The 21979-nt window shown below is 41.1% G+C and overlaps 3 protein-coding genes across 3 annotated transcripts in view; 2 read left to right on the plus strand and 1 right to left on the minus strand.

The window, feature by feature from the left end:
• Positions 1-2638: 2638 nt before the first annotated feature.
• On the plus strand, positions 2639-5588 carry LOC308367064 (large ribosomal subunit protein eL42; the record flags this gene model as incomplete). The annotated part of the gene is made up of 4 exons (XM_080840887.1): positions 2639-2750; positions 2882-2949; positions 3099-3221; positions 5514-5588. Coding segments are annotated over 4 exons (324 nt in total), but the record flags the coding sequence as incomplete, so codon positions are not given.
• Positions 5589-8254: 2666 nt separating this feature from the next.
• sybl1 (synaptobrevin-like 1) lies at positions 8255-13697 on the plus strand. Its single transcript, XM_080840728.1, has 8 exons — positions 8255-8354; positions 9076-9263; positions 9401-9458; positions 9676-9813; positions 11160-11250; positions 11603-11670; positions 11785-11877; positions 12055-13697. The coding sequence occupies exons 2-8, from the start codon at positions 9118-9120 to the stop codon at positions 12121-12123; spliced, it is 663 nt and encodes a 220-aa protein (XP_080696854.1). The 5' UTR covers positions 8255-8354; positions 9076-9117; the 3' UTR covers positions 12124-13697.
• Positions 13698-14245: 548 nt separating this feature from the next.
• Positions 14246-21979, minus strand: part of LOC308367065 (calnexin) — a gene marked incomplete at both ends in the record, with an annotated part of 10691 nt that continues 2957 nt past the window's right edge. Inside the window, 10 exons of the mRNA XM_080840888.1 lie at positions 14246-14257; positions 14360-14433; positions 14688-14790; positions 15000-15119; positions 15932-16129; positions 17052-17208; positions 18135-18248; positions 18863-19052; positions 19383-19575; positions 19751-19832. Coding sequence (XP_080697014.1) covers positions 14246-14257; positions 14360-14433; positions 14688-14790; positions 15000-15119; positions 15932-16129; positions 17052-17208; positions 18135-18248; positions 18863-19052; positions 19383-19575; positions 19751-19832 — 1243 coding nt within the window. The remainder of the gene's footprint in view (positions 14258-14359; positions 14434-14687; positions 14791-14999; positions 15120-15931; positions 16130-17051; positions 17209-18134; positions 18249-18862; positions 19053-19382; positions 19576-19750; positions 19833-21979) is intronic.

Below are 21979 nucleotides of genomic sequence, written 5' to 3' on the forward strand. Positions count from 1 at the left end.
AAGAATATTCATTGTCAATTGATTAAGGCAGATGTTGCTTGCTAGTCAACTAAGGTCACCCATGTGTCAATGCACTCTTTGGTAAATATTTATGCAACGGATCACAAGAAGGAGTAGAAGGTTTTGACACTGTTGTGCTGCTGTAGCATGTGTGTTCTTATTTGCTGCCAGGGAATGGGACTTGTATATACTCAATCTATTTCTGAATAAACGCTATGTATTTATTAAATATATTTATTGAATTCGATAGGTAGCATGTATGAAATTGATTTGGTTTGGTTGTTTGTAGAAACATGTTTTATCTAGCGCAGATTTTGCCCATAATGATATCCAGTGGGTAGCAGCAACACAATTAAAACAGCCGGTGGTAGAGTAGTCAAAATAATGACATCCTTAGGGCACGGCCACACATAAACGCCTTTTTACAGGCGCAGACACTTCAAAAACACCTTGGCAAAGTGCAGCGGCCAACACAGACTTTTCACAGCTAATAATAAATCACTCCGCGATGAAAGCGCATTCAAAATTCTCATAATTCCAAACCAAGACGTTGACAATGGAAATACATTTTGTTGCGAAGAAACAATGGTGACATAAACCATTTTTAATCAATAACTTTGTGTTGAAATGTAAATGGACTGTAGAATTATTTTATAAATGCAATATAGCACTCGTGGGAGTGGGGTAGGTAAGGGATAATCCCACGTGTGTTGTTGCCTACGCCACTCAGCCTCCGGCCTCGGTGGCTACGGCCGAACACCACCCATGCCTCCCTGCCTTGTGCAGGAAAGTTGAGACTAGTTCAACTTTTAAGCCACAAGGAATTGTGGGACAGCACTATCTCCTTTCCTTTAGATTCCTAGAGATAGAGCGGTTCCACAATTCCTTGCAACCATGGCAGACCCATGTCAATAACATCTGCCATCGCATTACTTTGCCTAGTGTAAGTGCAGTCGGATGGTCTTCCCATTACATTTTGAAGTGGATGCGACTCAGTGGACAGTAGTTTTAGCCGGGCTCTTTGGTGTGGCGGTCAGAGTGCATGTTTGGCTGCACCGTTGTATCCCCAGGGTTATGGACTAGTGGTGTGTTTTAACCACATTCTGGCCACCCAGCTTGGCATCTTGATCAGCCATCGACAGAGGGAATGGGACTTGTATCTTCCCCTGGTCCTGTGGAGCTACTGGACGCAAGTTGAAGAGTCCACGAGTCCCCCCCCCCAGCGCTCATTTGGATTTAGTGTTCAGGCCTCAGAGGTGAGGGATTGACCTGGCTTGGACTACTGCTACAATCTGCGTGACGGTTGTGGAGGTGCACGAGTATATGTCCGACTAAACAAGGGACCCTTGTAGAGCAGAGGTGATAGCAAGAGCCATATTTTAAAGATGTGTCTAGTTCTAGTAGATCTAAAATACGGGGGACGTCATGGGTTTTATTGAACACAATTTAATATTCGTAATTTGGATGATTTTCCAAAACCGCATTAATTCTCTCAGGTATTTTCTATATTAAAAGAAAAACGCAACTAGAAACAGTGCTAATCCACCTCACACAAAATGATGACGGTCACAACAGCTCTGCTATATGCGGCCAAAGATTTTACATGGGGTTTTACCTTTACTGTCTATGGGCTTTACATGGAAAATATTATCGTAGTAGACATATAAACGTTAAGTTAAGTTTAAAACGGCTATGACGATGGTAAAAATAAAACAGATAGGTAGCTAGGCAACGTTGCTATGATACCTGGGTAATTGGGGCTAGGCTAGTACTCATTCTCCATAGCTATCGGGTAATTTAGCATTAAGTAATGTAGCTAATGATTAGGTACCAACTGACTTGGCCACTAAAAAGTAATATATAGAGATCGAGAACAGTATGGACTGTCTGCAAGGAACTTAGTAATGTATAGACATCAAACATTTATGGAGAAATTGTGACATCAGGGAGCTTAGCTTGCTATCGATAGCTAACTTATCATACCTCAAATAGAATAATTTAACCGCCCTCCTTCAATGAAGGAGAGGGTTTGTTAATCGCCTTTAACTCACCTCCAGATGCAAATTATGCCGACGCTGTTAGATAATGAATACAAATAATAGAAGAGCTCGCCCCTAAAGCAAGATTTCCCTCAGTGGAGATGGAGGCTGGATCGAAAGCAGCTAACTAACCACTGGTACCAGTACCAAAGATTCTAGAACGTGACTTTGCCACAGATCATAGAAATAAACATGGTAAGTCAAAATTCCAGCCTGAACTGATCTGTAAAATAGTAATCCATTAGTTTGACAAAATAATTGTGTCATCTTGTTAATTCTGTGAAGTTATAAGTCTCTTAACAATGCATCAAGTGTTGTATTTCATTCAATTTATTTGCGCAGACTCAAAAATAATATGAAGTGTTTGGATTGCTATACTTCCCAGATCTATGCCTATGTTATGGCTGTCTCAAGGCCTTGTCGTTGTTTGGATTTAGGCATTATGTCCTCTGTACTAATTATATGCATTGTATTATGAGCGTTTAAGCCTGAAGTCACCATTGAGGCAGGGAAATTATTACCTCGACTTAGTTGGATAGCTAGCCAGATGTACCTAGCCTTATTGCTAATGAAGCTAATGCGGTTGTCCATCCCTGTATTCTCAGGTGAACGTGCCGAAGACCCGGCGCACTTACTGCAAAAAGTGCAAGAAGCACCAGCCTCATAAAGTTACCCAGTACAAGAAGGGAAAGGATTCTCTTTACGCACAGGGTAAGTAGAGTTGTCATTCTCGATTCCGATTTAATAAGCCATTATGGGCCTACATTACCGACCTGTAGTTATCCTACAACTTAGCCGGCTAAGAAACCGCCGACGATGTTAACCGCTTTGCAATTGTGTAGGTAAGCGGAGATACGACCGTAAGCAGTCTGGATATGGTGGACAGACCAAGCCTATTTTCCGTAAAAAGGTACGTTTTCATGTTCCGAAGTTGTGTGTAACATTGTGTTTGCGTTTACACCAGTACACTACGTATGCCATGTGTTTCTAGGTATAGTCATTCAGTTCATTAAGACATTGCCTCAGACATCTTATTTGCTGGTGTTGTTGTGATAATAGGCCAAGACTACAAAGAAGATTGTGCTGAGGCTCGAGTGCGTAGAGCCAAACTGCAGATCAAAGAGGATGGTTCCAATTAAAAGATGCAAGCACTTTGAATTGGGTGGAGACAAGAAGAGAAAGGTATGTTGTCTCTGCGTTCCAGTGGCGTGTTCAGGGAGTGGCCTAGGGTGGCACGGGCCACCCCTGAAATCTGATTGGCCACCCCGAGTGCCACCCCATTATTAGTGTGTAAAATAAGCCGTATGCGCGCACAGGTACAACAGCAGGCGAAGTGGCGGAAGATAAATTGATTTATTGCGGTTTTCTACGATTACCCATTGCTACAGATGTCAGTTACTCACTTTCTCCGATGGTATATATACACCTGAAAGGGCAAACTTATCTCTATCATGGTGGGTATTTTTTGTGGGAGAAACAATAGCAATCTACAACGAAATGATATGCTTATCTTACACTACAAACACTTTTAAGAAACGATTCAACTACATGAATACGTTGTTATTTTCTTCGGTATTTTCGTCATATTCAGATTTTCAATGATGATTTCTGGGTAATTTTTGTGTTGTTGTCCAATGTCAAATCTCTATTTGATCATGTGACGAGAGGATACGATGTGTAGCCTAATGTTTAGAAGGGGCAACTGCTATCGTGAATTATACAATAAATAAGTTGTGAAATAAAAGGAAAACACATCACAGTTAAAGTTGTATGAGACCTAACAAGTGCCTAACAAGTGTTTTTTAGTGGAGGTTTCAAAAAATGATTGCAACATATTAAAAAATCCCGTGCTTGCGTTGTACATGTGGACTTCAAGTTTACAAGAAAAAAATATCTCTTCAATGGTAAGACCCTTTTGTTGTGCCTCTTCTGGTGTAGCATACAATGTGAGTTTTATTTGGGCATAGCAGATGCCTATCATGTGTAATGTGTAGGCTATTTCATTCCGTTCTTGCAATGTGAATAATTTAATTTCAATATGCTTATCTCCCTCTCGTGCGCGGTGGTACTTTTAACGGGACTTGTGTGAGCGAGTGCATTGTAGGCTGTCTGTTGATGCCAGAGTTTAAAAAAGCCCAAAATCGTGCTGTACGGAGAAGTAAAATCTGACCTTAACACGGATGAGGCAAAGCTCGTGGCTGCCTCTGTCAATCTCTTCCGTCAGTCTAATTTTGTTTTAGGTGTTATTAAATATAAATTACTCTAGCCTGCATTTAATTTGGAAAACCACCGACTGGTGACAGTGATAAGGTAAGATGTGGGGTTGACTTGCCAAATGTTAGCTTGCTATTTACAGATGAGGTAACGTCTGGATCTGGTAAAATAAGCAAGCTGGTGCTGTTGTCAACCACGAGATTATCAATTTTTTTATTTTTCGAATGGGATTTTCAACACCTGACAATACACTGAGCATATTGTAATGCAACGTTGAATGGATGAATAGCTTACATAAGGGTACCCAGCACTATTCAAACCACACTCAAGCTTGGTTATTGTCCCCACCACTTCTAAAAACAAACTGACGCCCTTGCATATCGCACATTGCAACATGTTAGTATTGCTGTGTTAACCATGGTAACCACGGTTCCACTTATGCATGTGAGAAAAAATGTCTGCGCAGGCGCTCCCTGCTCACACTTCATGCCACCCCTGCATACGTCAGTGCCCCACTAGTGCCACCCCTATCAAAAATGTCTGGACACGCCACTGCTGCGTTCTACACGAGGGCATTTGTTTGCTCAGAATTCATGTCTTGAACTTTTTTGTGTGGATAGTTGTATCAATCACCAACTGTCAGAGAATGGTAGTTTGTGCTGTGTCTACGTAATTACTAGGATAGAAGGCTAAACGTTTATATGGATCAATCATGGATATGTTCAGTTTACTTGTTAGTTGTATACATACATTGCTTATTTTGCTGATCCATTTTGAACGTAAAGATTGGTTAGTCTTGGCAATTCCTAAAATTGTACTGTTGCATTTGTTGAGCACAGATGTTTGTTGATCTCTAAGGTATTTGTCAACATGGTTTGTGTGTCCTGAGGTGCTTATTTGTTTTCAATCTACTTCTAGCTCTGATCTAATTTGTTTGAGGGTGGGGAAATCATTGCTAATTCCGATGTCAATCACTTTGACCTCAGGCAGCATTCATAGAACTGTATTTAAAAATGCATTATGGCTACAAAAGATCTAAAATGTTCAAAGTTGGTACATTAGAAACAGTATAATTGATTTGATTGTGGTCGGCTTCATTTCTTACCATGAGGATGGAACAGTGTTAACCTTTTTGAGGTTCATAATTTGTTGTTACTGACAGTTGGTGGTCTTTTGGTAATGCATGTGCAGCAGGTACTTGTGGGATGGTTTAAGAGTGCCTATGGGAAACTAACTTACTTCTGTTTCTTTGTGTTATAGGGCCAGGTCATCCAGTTCTAAGCTGTTTCATCTAGTGACCGGACTCTCTGTTTTCAATAAAGTGCTAAAAATGAACCTTATATGTGTTGTCTTCACTTAACATTGGTCAATTGATTGGGTCTCTTGACACAGACAGTTTGGGTGATCAAATAGCAGACAGAAGTTGGTGGAACATGTGTCACTTATTTCAATTTTATTTAAATGAGTCACAGTAGTCAATTTTAAATGTTGGAGTAGCTACAGAAAGGGGAAGGTCCTTTCAAATTTTTAGTACAAAAAATAAATACCAAGAGGCTTCTCATTCAATTTGGTAGGAGTGAATCATGCTGTCAATTCTCAAACACAATTTATAAAAACATCAATCTCATACAATGGGGTAAAGGTTTGAGGCTTGGGTGGGGAATACTCATTGGCAGTACAAACCTTGGTGTGAGTAGGAGTTAAACCTCATCTAAGGGCTGGGTTGAGGGTGGTATGGCTGCCGGACACTGAAGCAGGATTAGGGTAAGGTAAAGAACTGGTCTGTGACCACCTTGGCCATATTCAGTGGCTCGCTTTTTCAGTGGCCTCTTAAGACGCCTTTGAATGACTCCCTGATAGGTGACAATACTAGCTGTCGGTACAAAAGTTCAAGCATATTTTGTCATTCTTAGTGTCCAAGGCATTCTGTAATTTACTTAATCTCATTCGCACTAATTTTGCATTAGTCTATATGAGCTTTATGTTTAGCCCTTGTGTCAATCAGTGAGATTGATAGCAACATAACCTTTTTAAACCATTAATAGACTAGGGGACGTGGTTGTGGGCAAACAGGATGAGGTTTTGTTTTTAGTGGCCTAAAGTTTATGTACCCCATACTCGGGCTGCCTTATACAATACATTAGTGGTGATTAATATATATCCGTGTTAGATGTGTGGTGATGTATGTTTTATCTTTTTTTTCATCTGGGATTTGGCGTCAATATGGTGATCTCACCATCGGGCCTCACTGACCTGTGCATGTGGCATATTTCACCCGTTTACTCAACTTTTTTTGGTGTAGCATTCACCATTATGTGGTAATGTGCATTTGGGGTAAAACAATTACTTGTGTTCACCTGTCTTGTACTTCAGGTAGACATGTTCAAATTGTGTTTATTAAAGAACACATGAAAATCTCAATTTTGCAAAGTGCTTAAATCTATGTGGTTCCCTTATTAATCGTTCCCTGAGTAGTCCTGAATGTGAGTAACTGTCAGTAGTGCTGTGCCTAAGGGGTTGATCTTCAGTATCTGCTTGCTGAAGAGGTCCTGGACCCCCAGCTCCTGGTACGAGGGCAGGATCTGGGTGACATTACACTTGGGGTTGCAGTACTGCCAACTGGTCAGAGTAGCCAGTGTGAGGGGGAACGCTCTCGGACCTCCGATCTCCTGCCTGTTGAGGATCGCCAGGGCCAGCCCGGCTCCGGATAGTGGCCGCTCCCACATCTCAAAGCTGTCCACCTTCCAAAGCAAGACAGGGTAGTGGTGTTAGGGTAGTGATTTCCTCCACCTACAATGACTCATCAGTTGCTTAAAAAAAGATGTGGGATTGATCCTGTACCCATTCCAGTAGCTGATCACATTGAAGGTGACTGGATAATCCTGCCAGTTCTTTGATTCATAATAATTAGTTCAGTTCTGCGTTTGATCAGGTATATTCTAATTAAGTTTATTGTGATAACTGCACCTTTCTTGACCGGAATTAAGGATCAGCAAGTACATTACTGATTAATAATGGTCAGAACTTTTTCCTACTCCTGAGCAAGAACTGTTAAGAACGGAAGACACGTTAAGTTTTCCCTTTTGGTCTCTGATCTATTGTGCACATCTCTGTGGTGTCTGATTTATTGTGCACATCTCTGTGGTCTCTGATCTATTGTGCACATCTCTGTGGTGCTCATTTCCTGCGCATGATAGACATATCTAGCTTTCCTGTAGAAGACAGCATAGCACCAGTGTATTTCCCATAATGTACCATATTCAGCACCAAAAGATGAGACCATTACCGTTTCAGTGTGTTTATTTCTATGGCCACAGATGCTGATGGGGAAAACACCGTAGTGCATGCACGTCTCGCCATACTGGCTTCAAAAGGAACCTACTTCCTTACTTAAAAGGCCTGTCTGTCATGACATTTGTATAACATTGCTTTCTCCTTACAAAAATGAGCACGGTTGATGGGCAGCTCAGCATATATGCCGGTTACTAACTTATTTGGTGGGGACTTTATAGTCTACTTTGTATTCAGTGTGCCAACCGTCTAGCCTAAATGCTAGAATGGATAGCTGGCTGGCCTAATTAATAATACAACAGACATGCGCCTAAAATCAACTAATTCTGAGAATCAAACGATATGAACTTTCCCCTCATTGCTAAGACTATCATTAGTGACATTATGGTGACTACAAAACGTATTTATAATATGGGCATAATATACAGTAACTAGCAATAATAAGATGATCCAGCAAATGAGAAGGTTATTGGAAACATTCAAAGTTCAAAGTAAAGGGCCAGCAAAAATGGTCACCTGGCAACTCTGAAAAAGTCTACATTACACGAGCACAAACACTCTTCTAAATTCGAGCCATTATGTCTGGCTTTCAATATATTATCTATCTATTATTTAATCCAACATGTCCTTTAAGGGGCTCCGTAGCGCAAAAATATGACGCACAACTACATATCCCAGAGACGCTGAAAACGGAAGTTCAAGCTGCCCCATGGAAAGAGAGAGAGAAGTTGAAAAGGAAAGAAGCGAAACCGTAAATGTGGGAAACGTCTGAATTTCGGGGTTGTCTGTTATTATTATAAACCGTGTCAGGTATGTAACCAGTTATATTAGTCTTCACGTTTGTGTTTTGTTTTATGTGACCGAGGACTACAGCTGATCCTTATTAACAATTAATGTAAACGTTACCAACCTTTTCACGCGTATGTCAGCGTAGGCTAGCTAGTTAGCCAGCTAAATTGTTAGCCTTTTAAATTGTTTGTTGATCAAAACATTAGGCATTAACTCTCAAGCTAGTCAGACTGATGCCATTAAACAAGCTACCTAGCTTGTAAACGACAACAAAATGTTGTTGGAGAGGTTGACACCGGCTGATCGGTAACGATGGATGACGAGACTGTTTACATCCACGCTTAAAACGTTGCCCATCATAGGAAGTTTTTTAGACGCTAGTGTCAGTCAATCCAAATGTTTTTGTTACATTGCTTGTGTCATTTGCATTCGTAGTGCCACAGCAATCATTCAGGGTTTTCGCTCCAGTATTTTCTCGTTGAGCGACGGTCATTTGCCCAGTTGTATGCTGTGAATTCACCTTCATCCTTTGGTCTAGCATTGTGAACACGCACTAGTCAATGTCTACCAGGTTGTCACCATTTTCTCTGTGTGTGTTTGGATGGGGTTTTTACGAAAACCTAGTGAAAATATTGGTTGTAATTCTAAATTAAAATTGAAACCATGCATTGTTAAAACGCAAAACACTTTTTGAGAGCAACAGTATGTATGGTTTTGTTTTCTTCTGTCTCTCATACAACAGGCCAGAATACGATCTCCTTTGTGCATCTCTTTGCTTGTTGCTATGGCAATTCTATTTGCTGTGGTAGCTCGTGGCACCACCATCCTGGCCAAGCATGCATGGTGTGGTGGAAACTTCCTGGAGGTAACGGAGCAGATCCTGGCCAAAATCCCCTCAGAAAACAACAAACTCACCTACTCTCATGGCAGGTATGGGGCAGCATCTATGCAGAGTACTGGTGAGATGTCTGCATACATCACCAATCCACCCTAACGAGTTTAGGTGGTATTTAGGATACTAGATTGTAAGAACCCTTGCTAAGAAAACAATCTTTTTCATCTTTCAGCTATCTCTTCCATTACATCTGTCACGACAGAATCATCTACCTGGGCATCACTGATGATGTGAGTATGGATCTTGTTTTGGATGTTCAGCATTGCCACTATTGGGTCGAAATGTGTCTTACTGTCACTTCACAAAGATGAAAACTCTGAAAAGTGTGAAAAAGTTTATTGTTGGCTTACAGGCTGCATTGTTGAAGACCACACGCTGTGAATGTCTGTGCTCTGTTCTTTGCAATGAAACTGAAACTGTGAAACCACCTGGTTACTCTTTATGCAGGATTTCGAAAGATCACGAGCCTTTAGCTTCCTCACTGAGGTGAAGAAGCGCTTTCAGACCACCTATGGCTCTCGGGCCCAGACGGCCCTGCCGTACGCCATGAACAGTGAATTCTCCAGCACTCTGGCTGCACAGATGGTGAGCCACTTGTCCCAAAACACCCCTCATCTTTACCATAACATCCCTTCTGTTCTATGCCTTTTGTATTGACAGTCTAATCAAGTATAGTATATTAAAATGATGAATGAGCCATAACTGCCTCTATCCAAATGTGTAAGATACTTAAATAGGCATTGTATGATTGAATGATGCCCTGTATTGAATAGTATCTAACACACCATTGTGTAGGCTAGACTCCGCTGATATGTATTGTGTGCTTATGGACAAATGTGCTAAAAATGAAATTCGGACCAGTTAGTATTAAAGAGTATTCTTTGTGGGTGAAAGGTTTCCATGTAAAGGAGGTTTGCGTATGGTGGTTGTGGTGGTGAGGGGAGGGGCTAGTTGGGATTATGAGGCCCATTTTAAACTCTTGAGGGAGCTCAGCAGGGAGCTGTGATGGCCTTTGCTCCCCATGAGCAGTCCTGTGACAGGATCATGAAGGTCTCAAGGACCAGCCCCAGGGAGGCACTGATACAGTTGTGCTTCTGCTAGGTCTCAGGCATAACCTAGTGTGTGTGTGTGTGTGTGTGTGTGTGTGTGTGTGTGTGTGTGTGTGTGTGTGTGTGTGTGTGTGTGTGTGTTGTGTGTGTGTACGTATGTATGTGTCTGGTGTGTGTGTGTACCTATGTGTAATCCTGAGAAAAGATGTGGAAAATGTTTACATTAGGCTTGTTTTCATTCACTTGTTTTCATTTCCAATAGTTGGTGGTGACTGTTGGATATGATGGTTAGGTAGCTGTTAGTTCGGGTAGTTTATAGGTCAGCACAGTGAGCTGTGTTGGTGTTGTATTGGAACGTTAATCTGACGAATATCCAGCCTGTAAACTTCGGATTAGAATTAAAAGATCAATTGCAAATCATGCTTTCTGGAAAGCTTCTTTTGGATTCGTGACATATGTTCTTTACTGTCTGGTTGGAAATGAGTGGATTGGATAATCAATATCTGGATTGGACTGGGCAATGTTTAAATGATTGATAAAAGGTACACTATAGATATTTATATTTAATATGAGATCAGTTGTAAAGTTTTTATGCCAAGTAGTACACAAGAAACGTAACGGTTGTAAAGGCTTAGTGAGAATATAAGTGTAATGAAGAAAGCATCAGATTGCACCTATAGACTTCCACCGTAGCCAAGCCTGCTCTGAGGAAGATGGCATCCATAGACTTCCACCGTAGCCTAGCCTGCTCTGAGGAAGATGGCACCCATAGACTTCCACCGTAGCCTAGCCTGCTCTGAGGAAGATGGCACCCATAGACTTCCACCGTAGCCTAGCCTGCTCTGAGGTTTCAGTGTTTGTGTTTGTTTGTGCCATTGACAGAAACACCACACAGACCCCCGGGCGTCGGAGCGCCTCACAGAGACGCAGTTGCAGGTCGATGACCTGAAGGGTATCATGGTCCGCAACATTGGTGAGTAAAGGAGGGAACCAACACACCTCTCAATGATATTTATTGTGATGCCTGAATCCTGCAGAATTAAATGGAAAACAGACAGTGGGCTTTAATTAAATTGACGGGCAACGAGCGATGTCTATTGCACATTTACTTAAACTATCATGTGGCGTGTGGGAGCATTGCACTGACACGCCCATGTTGGCGCTAAGGATCTTGCTCATGATATTTAATTAGCAAAATTAATTTGCCAAGGTATTGAGTTGCTTTAGTGCATTCGCCTAGGACTTTATTGATTGCTTGTTGCTTTGCCCGTCAATGAAACTAGCACCCATTGTTTTGTTATGTTTTTCCTTGTGCACATGTGTAGATCTTGTGGCCCAGAGAGGTGAAAGGCTTGAACTTCTGATCGACAAGACGGAGAACCTGGTGGATTCTGTGAGTTGTAATTTTCTGCTGACCTACTTGCAAGGATAAACTAACCATCACTTGTACTGTTTTTGCTCAAGACATTGCCCTCTCTCTCTCTCTCTCTCTCTCTCTCTCCCTCAGTCTGTCACCTTTAAAACAACAAGCCGCAACCTAGCTCGTGCCATGTGTATGAAGAACCTGAAGCTTACATGTATTGTAGCGTTGGTTGTACTGGTAAGCATAACCCAATGGCTTAGAATATTGAATACATTTTTATGTAATTTTTCCAAATATTGGTCAGTATGCAATACAGTAAGAACTATTCTAATGATGCATTGCCTTTTGGAAAGGGATCTATGTATTTAGTGTTTCCAGGTAATAATTGCACTGCCCATGTGCCTGGCCCTGCAGGTTATACTGTACATCATTGTGTCTGCATCCTGCGGAGGCCTGAGCTGGCCCACGTGCCTGAAGAAATAGGGCAGAAGAAGCGAGTGAAAAGAGGAAACGAAACAAGAAAAGAAACAAGCCAACATCAAACCTCCACTCTCGCTCCCTGGGGTCCGTAAGGGAAAACAAAGAAAACGTAAACAAAGAAACCACTCTCAAGAAACATTTTACCACTTGAGCTCCCTACTTCCTGGTACTCCTCCTGTCCTCCGACTCATCCTGCCTGCTCCTGGTTGAAGGAGGAGGTCAGGTAGTCATGGTGATGCTTGCCGCACTGACTAGGACAACGAGATGTTGCGACCCCCACACACACACACACACACACACACACACACACACACACACACACACCAGCCAGTAGCAGGGATGCAGACTCCATTGTGGCAAATCATTTTTCTTTGTTTTTTTTCTTCCATGTAATATGTTTGGTCCTTTCGTGTTCACACCAGTGCGGGAATATGAAGTTGTGGACTGACTGACTAAACAACATGACTGACCCGACCCAAATGTGTTCTAATAGCCAGTGTGTGTAATGTTGAGGCTGAAGTCTGGTCTCCTTTTTGCTTTGGTTCCTGAGAGGAGGAGTCGGGGGGGATCAAGTGATCGCTTGACTGAGCATGTGCCCAAGAGATCAGTTGATCATGCGTCATGTGACCGTGTGGCAGATCAGAGGAGCATTTGGTCTCTGCTCTGGGTGGTCACTGTTAATGGTTATGGTTGCTCAGAGATGGAGGAAAGCACACATTTTCTGTTTGGTTGGTAATGTTGCCATTTCTGCAAATAGGTTATGATTTCAGTTCTATAGATTTATTTTGGAGTCTGAGTTTGCAACCCTTTACCTGATAAACTTCATAAGATTTTTTATATCATAATATGTAAGGAGCCTTGCTATAAGTAAGTGTAGCCATTATGTACTCCCTTTAGAAAATCAAGTGGGGCTGTCTCCCATAGTGCATTTGTGCCAAGGCACAAGTCCTATCTTTCAAATCTTAGCTAGTTTTGAAAATCTGTTTCAAGAAAACAAAAACACTGTTTTGTGAAATATGCTAATCACTCTCCAAAGAGGACATTGTTCTGAGGTTTCCACTATTGGCCTAACCAGGCGCCCGAACCTTGCCAATTACTTCTCTGATTCAAAGTTCTCGTCTTTAGACTTAAAAAACACTTAAGTAGTAACTCAGAACTTATACTCAACCTTAGTGACATATTTCAGTCTTTTCCATTCAGTTGGAAAATCAGGATGCTTGGTAGGCATGCATGATTAACGGTTTTAACGGTTCCCTGTCTCAGAACATTGTCAAAAATAGGACTGTATCCACACGAGCATCCTTTGAGACCTCCTTCCGCACCATGCCATTTCCCTTTTAATGTGTTGGCCTGGACTCATATTGAGCTTGGCTGTAAGTACAGGTACTGGTACAGGAACAGGTGCAGGTCTGTCTGTGGCATTCAGAGACATAGATCAGGAATGCACCGGTAAGCCAGACAAGCTGGTGTCACTATGGCGACAAGCTCTGTTTGGGTGTTTTGGGAGTAACAATTTCAGTCGCCTTGTCCCCATGTTTGTTTGTTTTCCAACAATGCACTTTTTACATATACATTTTGCTTCCTTCCATTATGTCTATAATCATGTAATAATTTAAAAGATAGTCTATCTAAAATTTTAAACGAAAATAAAAAAGTATTGTAAATGACAGTTTCCCCCTCTGATTTGATCTGTGAGATTAAGGAAACAAATATAAAAAAATATTGTTGTCATAATGGGAAGATGGCAGCACTACCACAGCACAGTTCTTTGAGGAAGTGAAATTGAAATCTGTATGAACGAAGACGCTGCAAGATATTTTTAGACACACAAGGATCACCGAAACAGACATTTTTATTGGTTTAGTCTTCCACAGAACATTATTCACAGTGGACCAACCAGTCCAAACAGGCAGGTTCTTCACCAGGTTGTTTATCTGAATCACTCATCTCAGATTCTCATTCCGGTTGTTCATCTGATACTCTTTCAGCCCTGGTGATGAAAATCGACAAAGCATTTTTAAATATGAGCAAGACGGCTGCTATTGTCATTTCATTTCCTCCTCACTGGAATTCTGAGGGCTTATTGTGGGAATATTGAGAGTTGGCTGAAGACGGCAGGAGGTCATCACTCTTTAACCTGAAAAAACATTATTACACAAATACACACTAAATGTCTGCTATATACAGACTTGGACCAAGTGCATATTTGAGAGGTTAACTTTGTGTAAGCTGTATTTACCTTGAGCTCCAAATCTGACTTTTTCTGGGCCCTTTGGATCTCTCTCTTCCTCGGCCCAGTTCTGTGACTCGCCCCTAGAAAGAAACACACAGGACCCTCGTAGTATTACCAGCGACGAACATGACACGTTATTTCATGGAATTTGCTGATTCGGATGGTAGTCTTAGATTTAGACACGCAAGTGAAACTATTATTTCACCTGCCAAACAGTTGCGATGGGCACTTGACCGACTAGAAGTGCATTGTCCTATATAGCTAGTGCCTTTCCCCAACACTACCGCAAGCAGATATCCCTGCTAATACAAGGCAGCTGATGTGATGCTCTCACCGTAGTCACTCAGGCTGGTGGGGCCCTCAAGGTCCTGTGGACCATCAGGTTGAGGCTCGTCTGATTTTTTGTAGTAATAATCCTGATCGGGGGGGCCAAATCGCTGTAAGGAAAAAACAAATACAGAGCCTATAAACAGACTTCTGTTATTAATTTTGTTCTTTCTAATCATGTGAAATGAGTAATAACTGCCCCCTTGAGTTTAATCTAATTTCTCTAATAGCATTAGGCATGTCCGCGTGGTAGTCTATCTGAATGGAACCATGCGTTTCCATGTCGGAGCACCATCACAGCCAGTCAGCTGGGACCTACCTTATCAGGCCACATGAAACTGATAAACAGTATGATGGGAAGACCCACAGTGAAGATATAGACCCCCCACAGCCATGGCCGCTTCACTGTGGCCACAAACAGCCGTTCCAGCAGCCTCGGCTGTTGGAGAAAGACATGCATGGAGAAATATAAGATGGTGTTTCCTTATAAATAAAAGATCGGTTTAACAACAATTCAGGACGTACACACATAAGGTCCCTTGTCCTCATAAACAGTTGTCTATGTTCATAAGAAAGAGTTACTGGGAAAGCTTGATGGTATGACTCAAAACTGACTGTGTGTGTGACATGATATGATTACACCCACAGGCAAAGGCTAACTCATTTTCAGACGACCGTGATGAGAGCTAACTTTCGTCTGCCTCTTGGACAATAATGTTTTCTATGTGATATGGACATAAGCCGCAGGCCAGGTGCTCCATTCAACCATTTCAACACATGCCATTGTCCAAATACCATATATGGCTTGTTGGGAATCTCAGTATTGCTCAGAAGCCCATCGGCTGAATTGATATCACGGAAATAAAAAACCCAAACTGATGTGCTGATTCAGAAGCCCTGAAATACACTCCATGATTACATGATATAATTCCATCTCTGATTCAGCGTTTCTTACCCAACCCATCACTCAAGTCATAACTTTCAAATACCATCGGACCACACCTTAAAGTGTAAGTGCACCATAAAATGTGTTTTTTTGAGCTGAAAACTAAATGAAATGACTGAACTGTGATCTATGCTGCATTTTATAGGATAGATAAACTGCTACTGGCCATCTACTGTTTAAGATCTTTGCCAGGCCAATGATGACGTAGTGTAAACCGTTTAGGACTTCTCAACATCTCCGGATCATTTAACATCCTAGTTCACACAAAGGCACTGCATCCAAAAGAGTGAGTGGAAGATCTGTACCGGCTGTCTCTGTCCCCAGGTGTCCTGAGTCCAGCGCTGGGCGATCTTCAGGTCGTCAGACAGTAGGATGTTGTCGAACAGCACCCCCGCAGTCAGGGACCAGAGCTCTAGCCCCACGGCCCCCACAGGGCTCATCCGGAAGGGGTGTGGGTCCTCGAAGTAGCCTGGGTTTGGGATGGAGCGAGGTTGCCATGCCCCCTGGATGGGAATCATAGGGTAACTCATGATGCAATATTATCATATTATTCTGCCAATACATTCAAGAGGCCCCGCATGGAGGCGGCAGGCAGGAAAACCATCAGGGTTATATGAATACATTCATTTTGAACTATCCTGTGTATGAAGACGATATTTGGTGACAGTGTATCAATAATGTATTGCAAGCAGAAACATTGTGATATATTGACAGCTGGATTCTTTGCCCCACCTCTAGTCCCCTTACAGTCACGGTAAGACACAATGCCAAGAAATAATCAACACAAATAACAGAAAGTCTTTTCACTTTAATGGCAACCGTAGAGGGAGATCTTTCAGAGAAACAGTATTTATAACTGCTAAAAGATTTTAGCTTAGATAATTCTTCACTTCAATTACTTAAAATACTATACTGTGTTTTTTTTTACATTTTCCTGTTGAAGTATAACAAAGCCTGAAAGCAGAGCTAGACAGGGTTAATCATTTTCAGACACATTCATCCATGGCTCCTTGCAGTACAAAGAAGGCGTACATTTCAGCAGTGTTGGCACTGGAAATAGGTAAACCTTTGACCCTGGCAACCTGTGTACCCACTGAGAGCTAAAGAGTACCAGGAAATACTGGTAAATTAGTAAGGATATCCGGTAGATATGGGTGCAGAAAGTTGTCAAAATATAAATGCACTGCTTCCACACTTTGTGCCCTTCACTATTCCATGCGAAGGCTAGCAAGGTAAAAACAAAGGTACACTATGGCTGTGGAAGTCTTAACAGCCAGTGAACACAACATGCAACAAAAGCACTGGGCTGCAGCTCCTTTAGAAACTTAGCTACCCGCAGGATTGCTACCAAAAACGTCATGGCTTTTGCAACACTTAAGCGTGACATCTAGTCTCTTGTGTAGTATGTTACTGAGCGCCTGGTACCTGATAGTTGGGGTTGTCAATCATAGGAGGCTTCCATTTCCCTCTGTAGGCGGGGTTAGGGACCATGGGTGGGGCCCAGGGACCACAGCCAACAGCATGAGTGCATGAGGGGTTAGGAACCAATGGAGCCTCCCACTCCCCATCCATTTCCTCAGACCTATGGACACATGCACACACACAAGTACAGAGAGGTATGTTACTAATGCTTTCCGATTACAAACACATAGTAATGACATACATGGGTTGCATAAAAGTGGCACGGTGGCTCAGGTGCTTGCACTGCCGCCTCGATTCCCGCATGGGGCGCTGTTGGCTCTGGGGGGCAGGTCCTCCCCAGACCTTCAAGGCTCAGGTGGGCTATCTCCTGGGCTTTTCTGTGTGGAGTTTGCATGTTCTCCCTGTGTTCACAAGGGGTTTCCCCCACTCCCAACAGAAAAAAACATGCAACAGAACACTCTTCGTCGGTCCCTGACCAAGACAGACGGTTCACCTCACCTGGTCCCTGGGCACCTAAAGGCTGCCTAGAGGAAGGACAGTCTGGGATGGGAAAAATGCAGTAGATAAATTCACAAACGACCTCAGGCCTGTGTGTGTGTGTCCTGTGTCGCCTCCATGTATTCACTTGTGCAGTGTGTCGATTGTGCACTTAAAGTCTGTCAATTATACAACAATTGTTATATAAGAACAACTCAATGGGATCCATCACCAGAAGTTACAGAGTTGTATGAGTTCACAGCAATAAAGCATATATCAGGTATTACAGAAAACGGTTGTATAAAAACTCATATAATATATTATATATATAATATATATTATATAATATATATAATATATATTGTTGTAAAATAATTGTTGTATAATAATTCTCTGAAACAGTTTCCATTTAAGTGCACTTCACAGCTGCACTCACAGCATAACACATACATTATTTATTTTAGGAATCTAGGAACTAAAACAAACTTGCTCACACGGTTATTCTGCAACACACAGAGTTCTGGCAGGAAGCTGTGAGAGGCATATGACTCGGCAGTTGTGATCTCATAATGTCTCATATGTGGCTGGCAGGCTATCTGGCTGACTCACCAGTCATCTGGGGGCTGTGCCATAGGGTCAGGGATGAAGGGCTCCTCCTCCCCCATCCAGCCATCGGGCCTCTGGGCTGCAGGGTCAGGGATGAGCTCTGGAGCTTCCTCATCCCTGCAGTACACACAGAGGATGTCACTCAGTCAGGAGGTTCCAGGCTGTGCGAGGACTAAGAGTAGTGTAGCCATGTTCACTTCATGGCATACCAGAGCTTGAGTGTGTGTGTGTGTGTGTGTGTGTGTGTGTGTGTATGTGTGTGTGTGTGTGTCTGAGTGAGAGTGTAAGTGTGTGTGTGTGTGTGTGTGTGTGTGAGAGAGAGTGTAAGTGTGTGTGTGTGTGTGTGTGTGTGTGTGTGTGTGTGTGTGTGTGTCTGAGTGAGTGTGTCAGTGTGTGTGTGTCTTATTCTTTCATCAACATGTGTACACAGTTATAAGTTGCATTTGGGTGGCTGAGGTGTCAAAACAAGAATTTGATTCAGCTTTACTGATGCTTGGTCCCCTGTAGTTTTGAGATTTGTAGTTAAATATCTCTAGAACCTGCTGTCTCTCCTGATATTACTGGTAGTTGTAGTTAAATATCTATAGAATCTCCTGTCTCTCCTGATATTATTGACAGTTGTAGTTAAATATCTCTAGAACCTCCTGTCTCTCCTGATATTACTGGCAGTTGTAGTTAATTGTTGTCAATTGTTTAAGGTTGTTGGAATAAGGATGTCTGGGTTAACACACCAGTCCAGTGGTTTTGTAGCAGTGGGGTCTGGGATGTGAGGTCTGTCGTCCCAGCTCTGTGGTGCAGTATCGCCAGTGTCTAACACTTCCCTGGGCGGATTCACTGGAGGCTCCATGTCTTCCAGCAAACTGCCTTTACTGATGACCGTGAGGTCGATGAGAATTTCATAGGTGTTATCTGGATACAAGCCTGGGAAGCAAGCAAGAACATTGGTGAAAAAATGTAGTGCTGTTGGGGGTCACACTAACCTGAGCAGGAAACAATGAACCGGAAGTACTCACTATTATTGTCACTATTAGCGATGCACAAGAGACCTTTATTGCGTAATCACAGAGGTCTCTGATCCAATGACTTAATGATTCAAATCCCAAGAACTGTGTGAGTCAGAAAAACAAAGCATGCAGTATCAGGCGTGGTACAGAGATCAGATAATGCTGCATCAAGCCGCTTCAAGCACCAGTGTCAGGTTTACAAACAAAATGCCCTCTCTCTCTCTCTGAACTTCGTGCCAAGACTCACGCAGTGTGTACAGGTGGGGATTGCGGTCGTTGAAATAATCGCTAAGGTCCACGTCAGGCTGTCGCGCGTGCTTCTCCTCGTACTCCCCCGTCACCGGGTTACGATGGCGGAAGATGAAGTGGACCTTGTGGCTTTTACCACATTTATCTGGTCCAAACATGATGGTGTACGGTGTGGCATCATTGAACTGGCTCTGATGTGGAATCAAAGAGAGGAATAGCTCAGAACTTTATCTACAACTGGATGATGTTATAAAATATTTGCAATCAATGAACAACTCATCGTCGACTGGAAATCAGTTCAGAAATGTAAAATTCACTACACAGGCTTTATAAAAAGCCATAAGAGTCATAAAAAAGTACACTTACTAAATAGAGTCCATCATGCCCAGAGAGCAACTTGATGTAGGCCCCTCCACAGTCAACACCCTTCAGGAAGAGCACTTCATACCTGCAGTTTCATGCAATAAAGTCACATCATTGCAGGTATAAAAGTAAAGCTAGCACTGAGCAAAAGACACACTCTATATCTAGGGGAGATGTATGTCAACAATACACAATTTTTGACATGTGACCCTAAATTTAGCTTGCATTCTCCATTTTCATCTTGCTGTGGAAGAAAGAACCATGTAGATGAAGTGGTAAGCATATTATTTTATGCCTTTTTTGTCATTGGCTACAAGATTTGTGATTATATGGATATTCATGACAAATATGTGTTTATGTTGGTGTATATTATGTTCATTTGCAATTATGCCAAACATAAAGTTGAGAGTGAAAATGAAAACAAATAACCTGTGAATGTTCTTTAAAAGAATACAAGTTTCATAAAATGTAAGACTTTTAGGTCTATTTTTTATTCCTAGACACTTGGCAAACCATCTTCAGGCTTCATAACTGTCAACAAATGTGTTGTAATATTTATTTGAACACCAATAAAAAGAATGGGGGATTAAATAATGAATAATTAATTATATTAAGAGTTATAGTAAGAAAGATTATATTTATATGACATTATATTTAGAAATCTGGTTAATACCAGTTAACAACATGGGGCAAGTTGAGCTATATTTTGTTGTCTATTTGAGTTAGACACACTGGTAATGTTTCAATTGATGGCACACATCCTGAACTTGTATTTCAGGGATTCTTGAGACAAGGGACAAAATGGGTTTTTAATTTCTAAAAATAAAAAGTAGATTTTTCCTAAATATATTTATATATCATAGTTGTCCCAGGTGTTGGCCTTTTGATGCTGTTGAAATACAATCTCCCAGATTTAACATTTTTAACCATTTTGACATGTTTGCCGGACAAGCCTGGGATTTTGTCAACACCATAAGACACCAAGAAACATTAAAAAAAAATATTTTGAATAAACTCATAGCAGTATTTTGACTTTTGGAGGTTATTTTAAGTTGTGTTATTCTATCCATGTTTTTAAACAAATACATTTACTTTAAAATATTTATATGATCAAGCTGCCGATTATTATAACTAGGGAAATATACATTTACAAATGTATGTTTTATTCTCAAAAACAAACAATGAGAGTCAGAAATACAGGTATTACAAATGTATTTAGGAAATGCAGTGTTTTTATTGAGATAATCTGAGACAATGTAATAAAATGTCTTTTTAACAACAAAAATTAAGAGAAAACTCATCTTATGGAGTTGACGCACAAAACAGAAATTATGATATTCATGAAATGTTAAATACACAGAAGATATATTATTAAAATAGGAAGTAATGACACTACAATAGTAATGTATAAAATGTAATTAAATGGGCAAATGGTACATTTAACTCCATTTTTGTCAACACCATAAGGTAAGTCGTCAACACCATAAGACAAAATGTCTTATGGTGTTGACGTCTAATGGAGTCAAATGGAGTATTACGGTGTTGACGAAATCTTCTATTTTTCATCATAACATGTGATTTCTTTGCAGAAGCCATCTTGTTTTTCACTAGCTGCATGTGGCCTCAACAATAAAGTTAGATTAAACTTTTATTTCTTAATAAAATCACATAAACCTTGAATTTTATCGTCCACGGTGTTGACACTCTATGGTTGTGACATAGCTGGTTTTATAAAAGAAGATAATTCAGGAAAAATTTAGAAATATTTACTAGCCAGAGCAGTGGCCTCATGGCATGTCCACCAAACAGGAAGTGGAAAAGGGGTCCTTAGAGAGTGAGTTGGCCAATATAATGCCTGATTTTTTGCATTTTTAGAAAAATCTTATGGTGTTGACAGAAACTCCGGACACAATTTCAATCACGTAAAAAGTACATAAATATATTTTTTAAGTAGTACATTTCTATACAGTTTGAATAATTACTTAAAATACATGATCATAGTAGCTATTGTGTTTGTTTTATTTTATTTAAAACTATTATTTAAGTATTGTAAAGTCATGAATCTTCCTTCCGGACAAGGGTATTTTTAGGTTCAGGCAGCACACTAGGTGATGTAAAATAATAAAATATTTGTAAAAAACATTAATTAACGTTTTGTGGTATACATAAGTTCTTGTTGTATTGTTTGATCTAATTATTTCACATTTTTTAAACACATTTTAAGAATTACAA

Source organism: Sprattus sprattus (genome assembly GCF_963457725.1).
Source record: "Sprattus sprattus genome assembly, chromosome: 6".
In the NCBI taxonomy this organism is placed as follows: Eukaryota; Metazoa; Chordata; class Actinopteri; order Clupeiformes; family Clupeidae; genus Sprattus; species Sprattus sprattus.

Excerpts from the sequence above, each read along its gene's own strand:
- sybl1 (XM_080840728.1), top strand. The coding sequence starts at position 9,118 with ATGGCAATTCTATTTGCTGTGGTAGCTCGTGGCACCACCATCCTGGCC. Across the intron at positions 11,671-11,784 it reads CGGAGAACCTGGTGGATTCT|TCTGTCACCTTTAAAACAAC; the intron begins GTGAGTTGTAAT and ends TCTCTCCCTCAG. Across the intron at positions 11,878-12,054 it reads TTGTAGCGTTGGTTGTACTG|GTTATACTGTACATCATTGT; the intron begins GTAAGCATAACC and ends CTGGCCCTGCAG.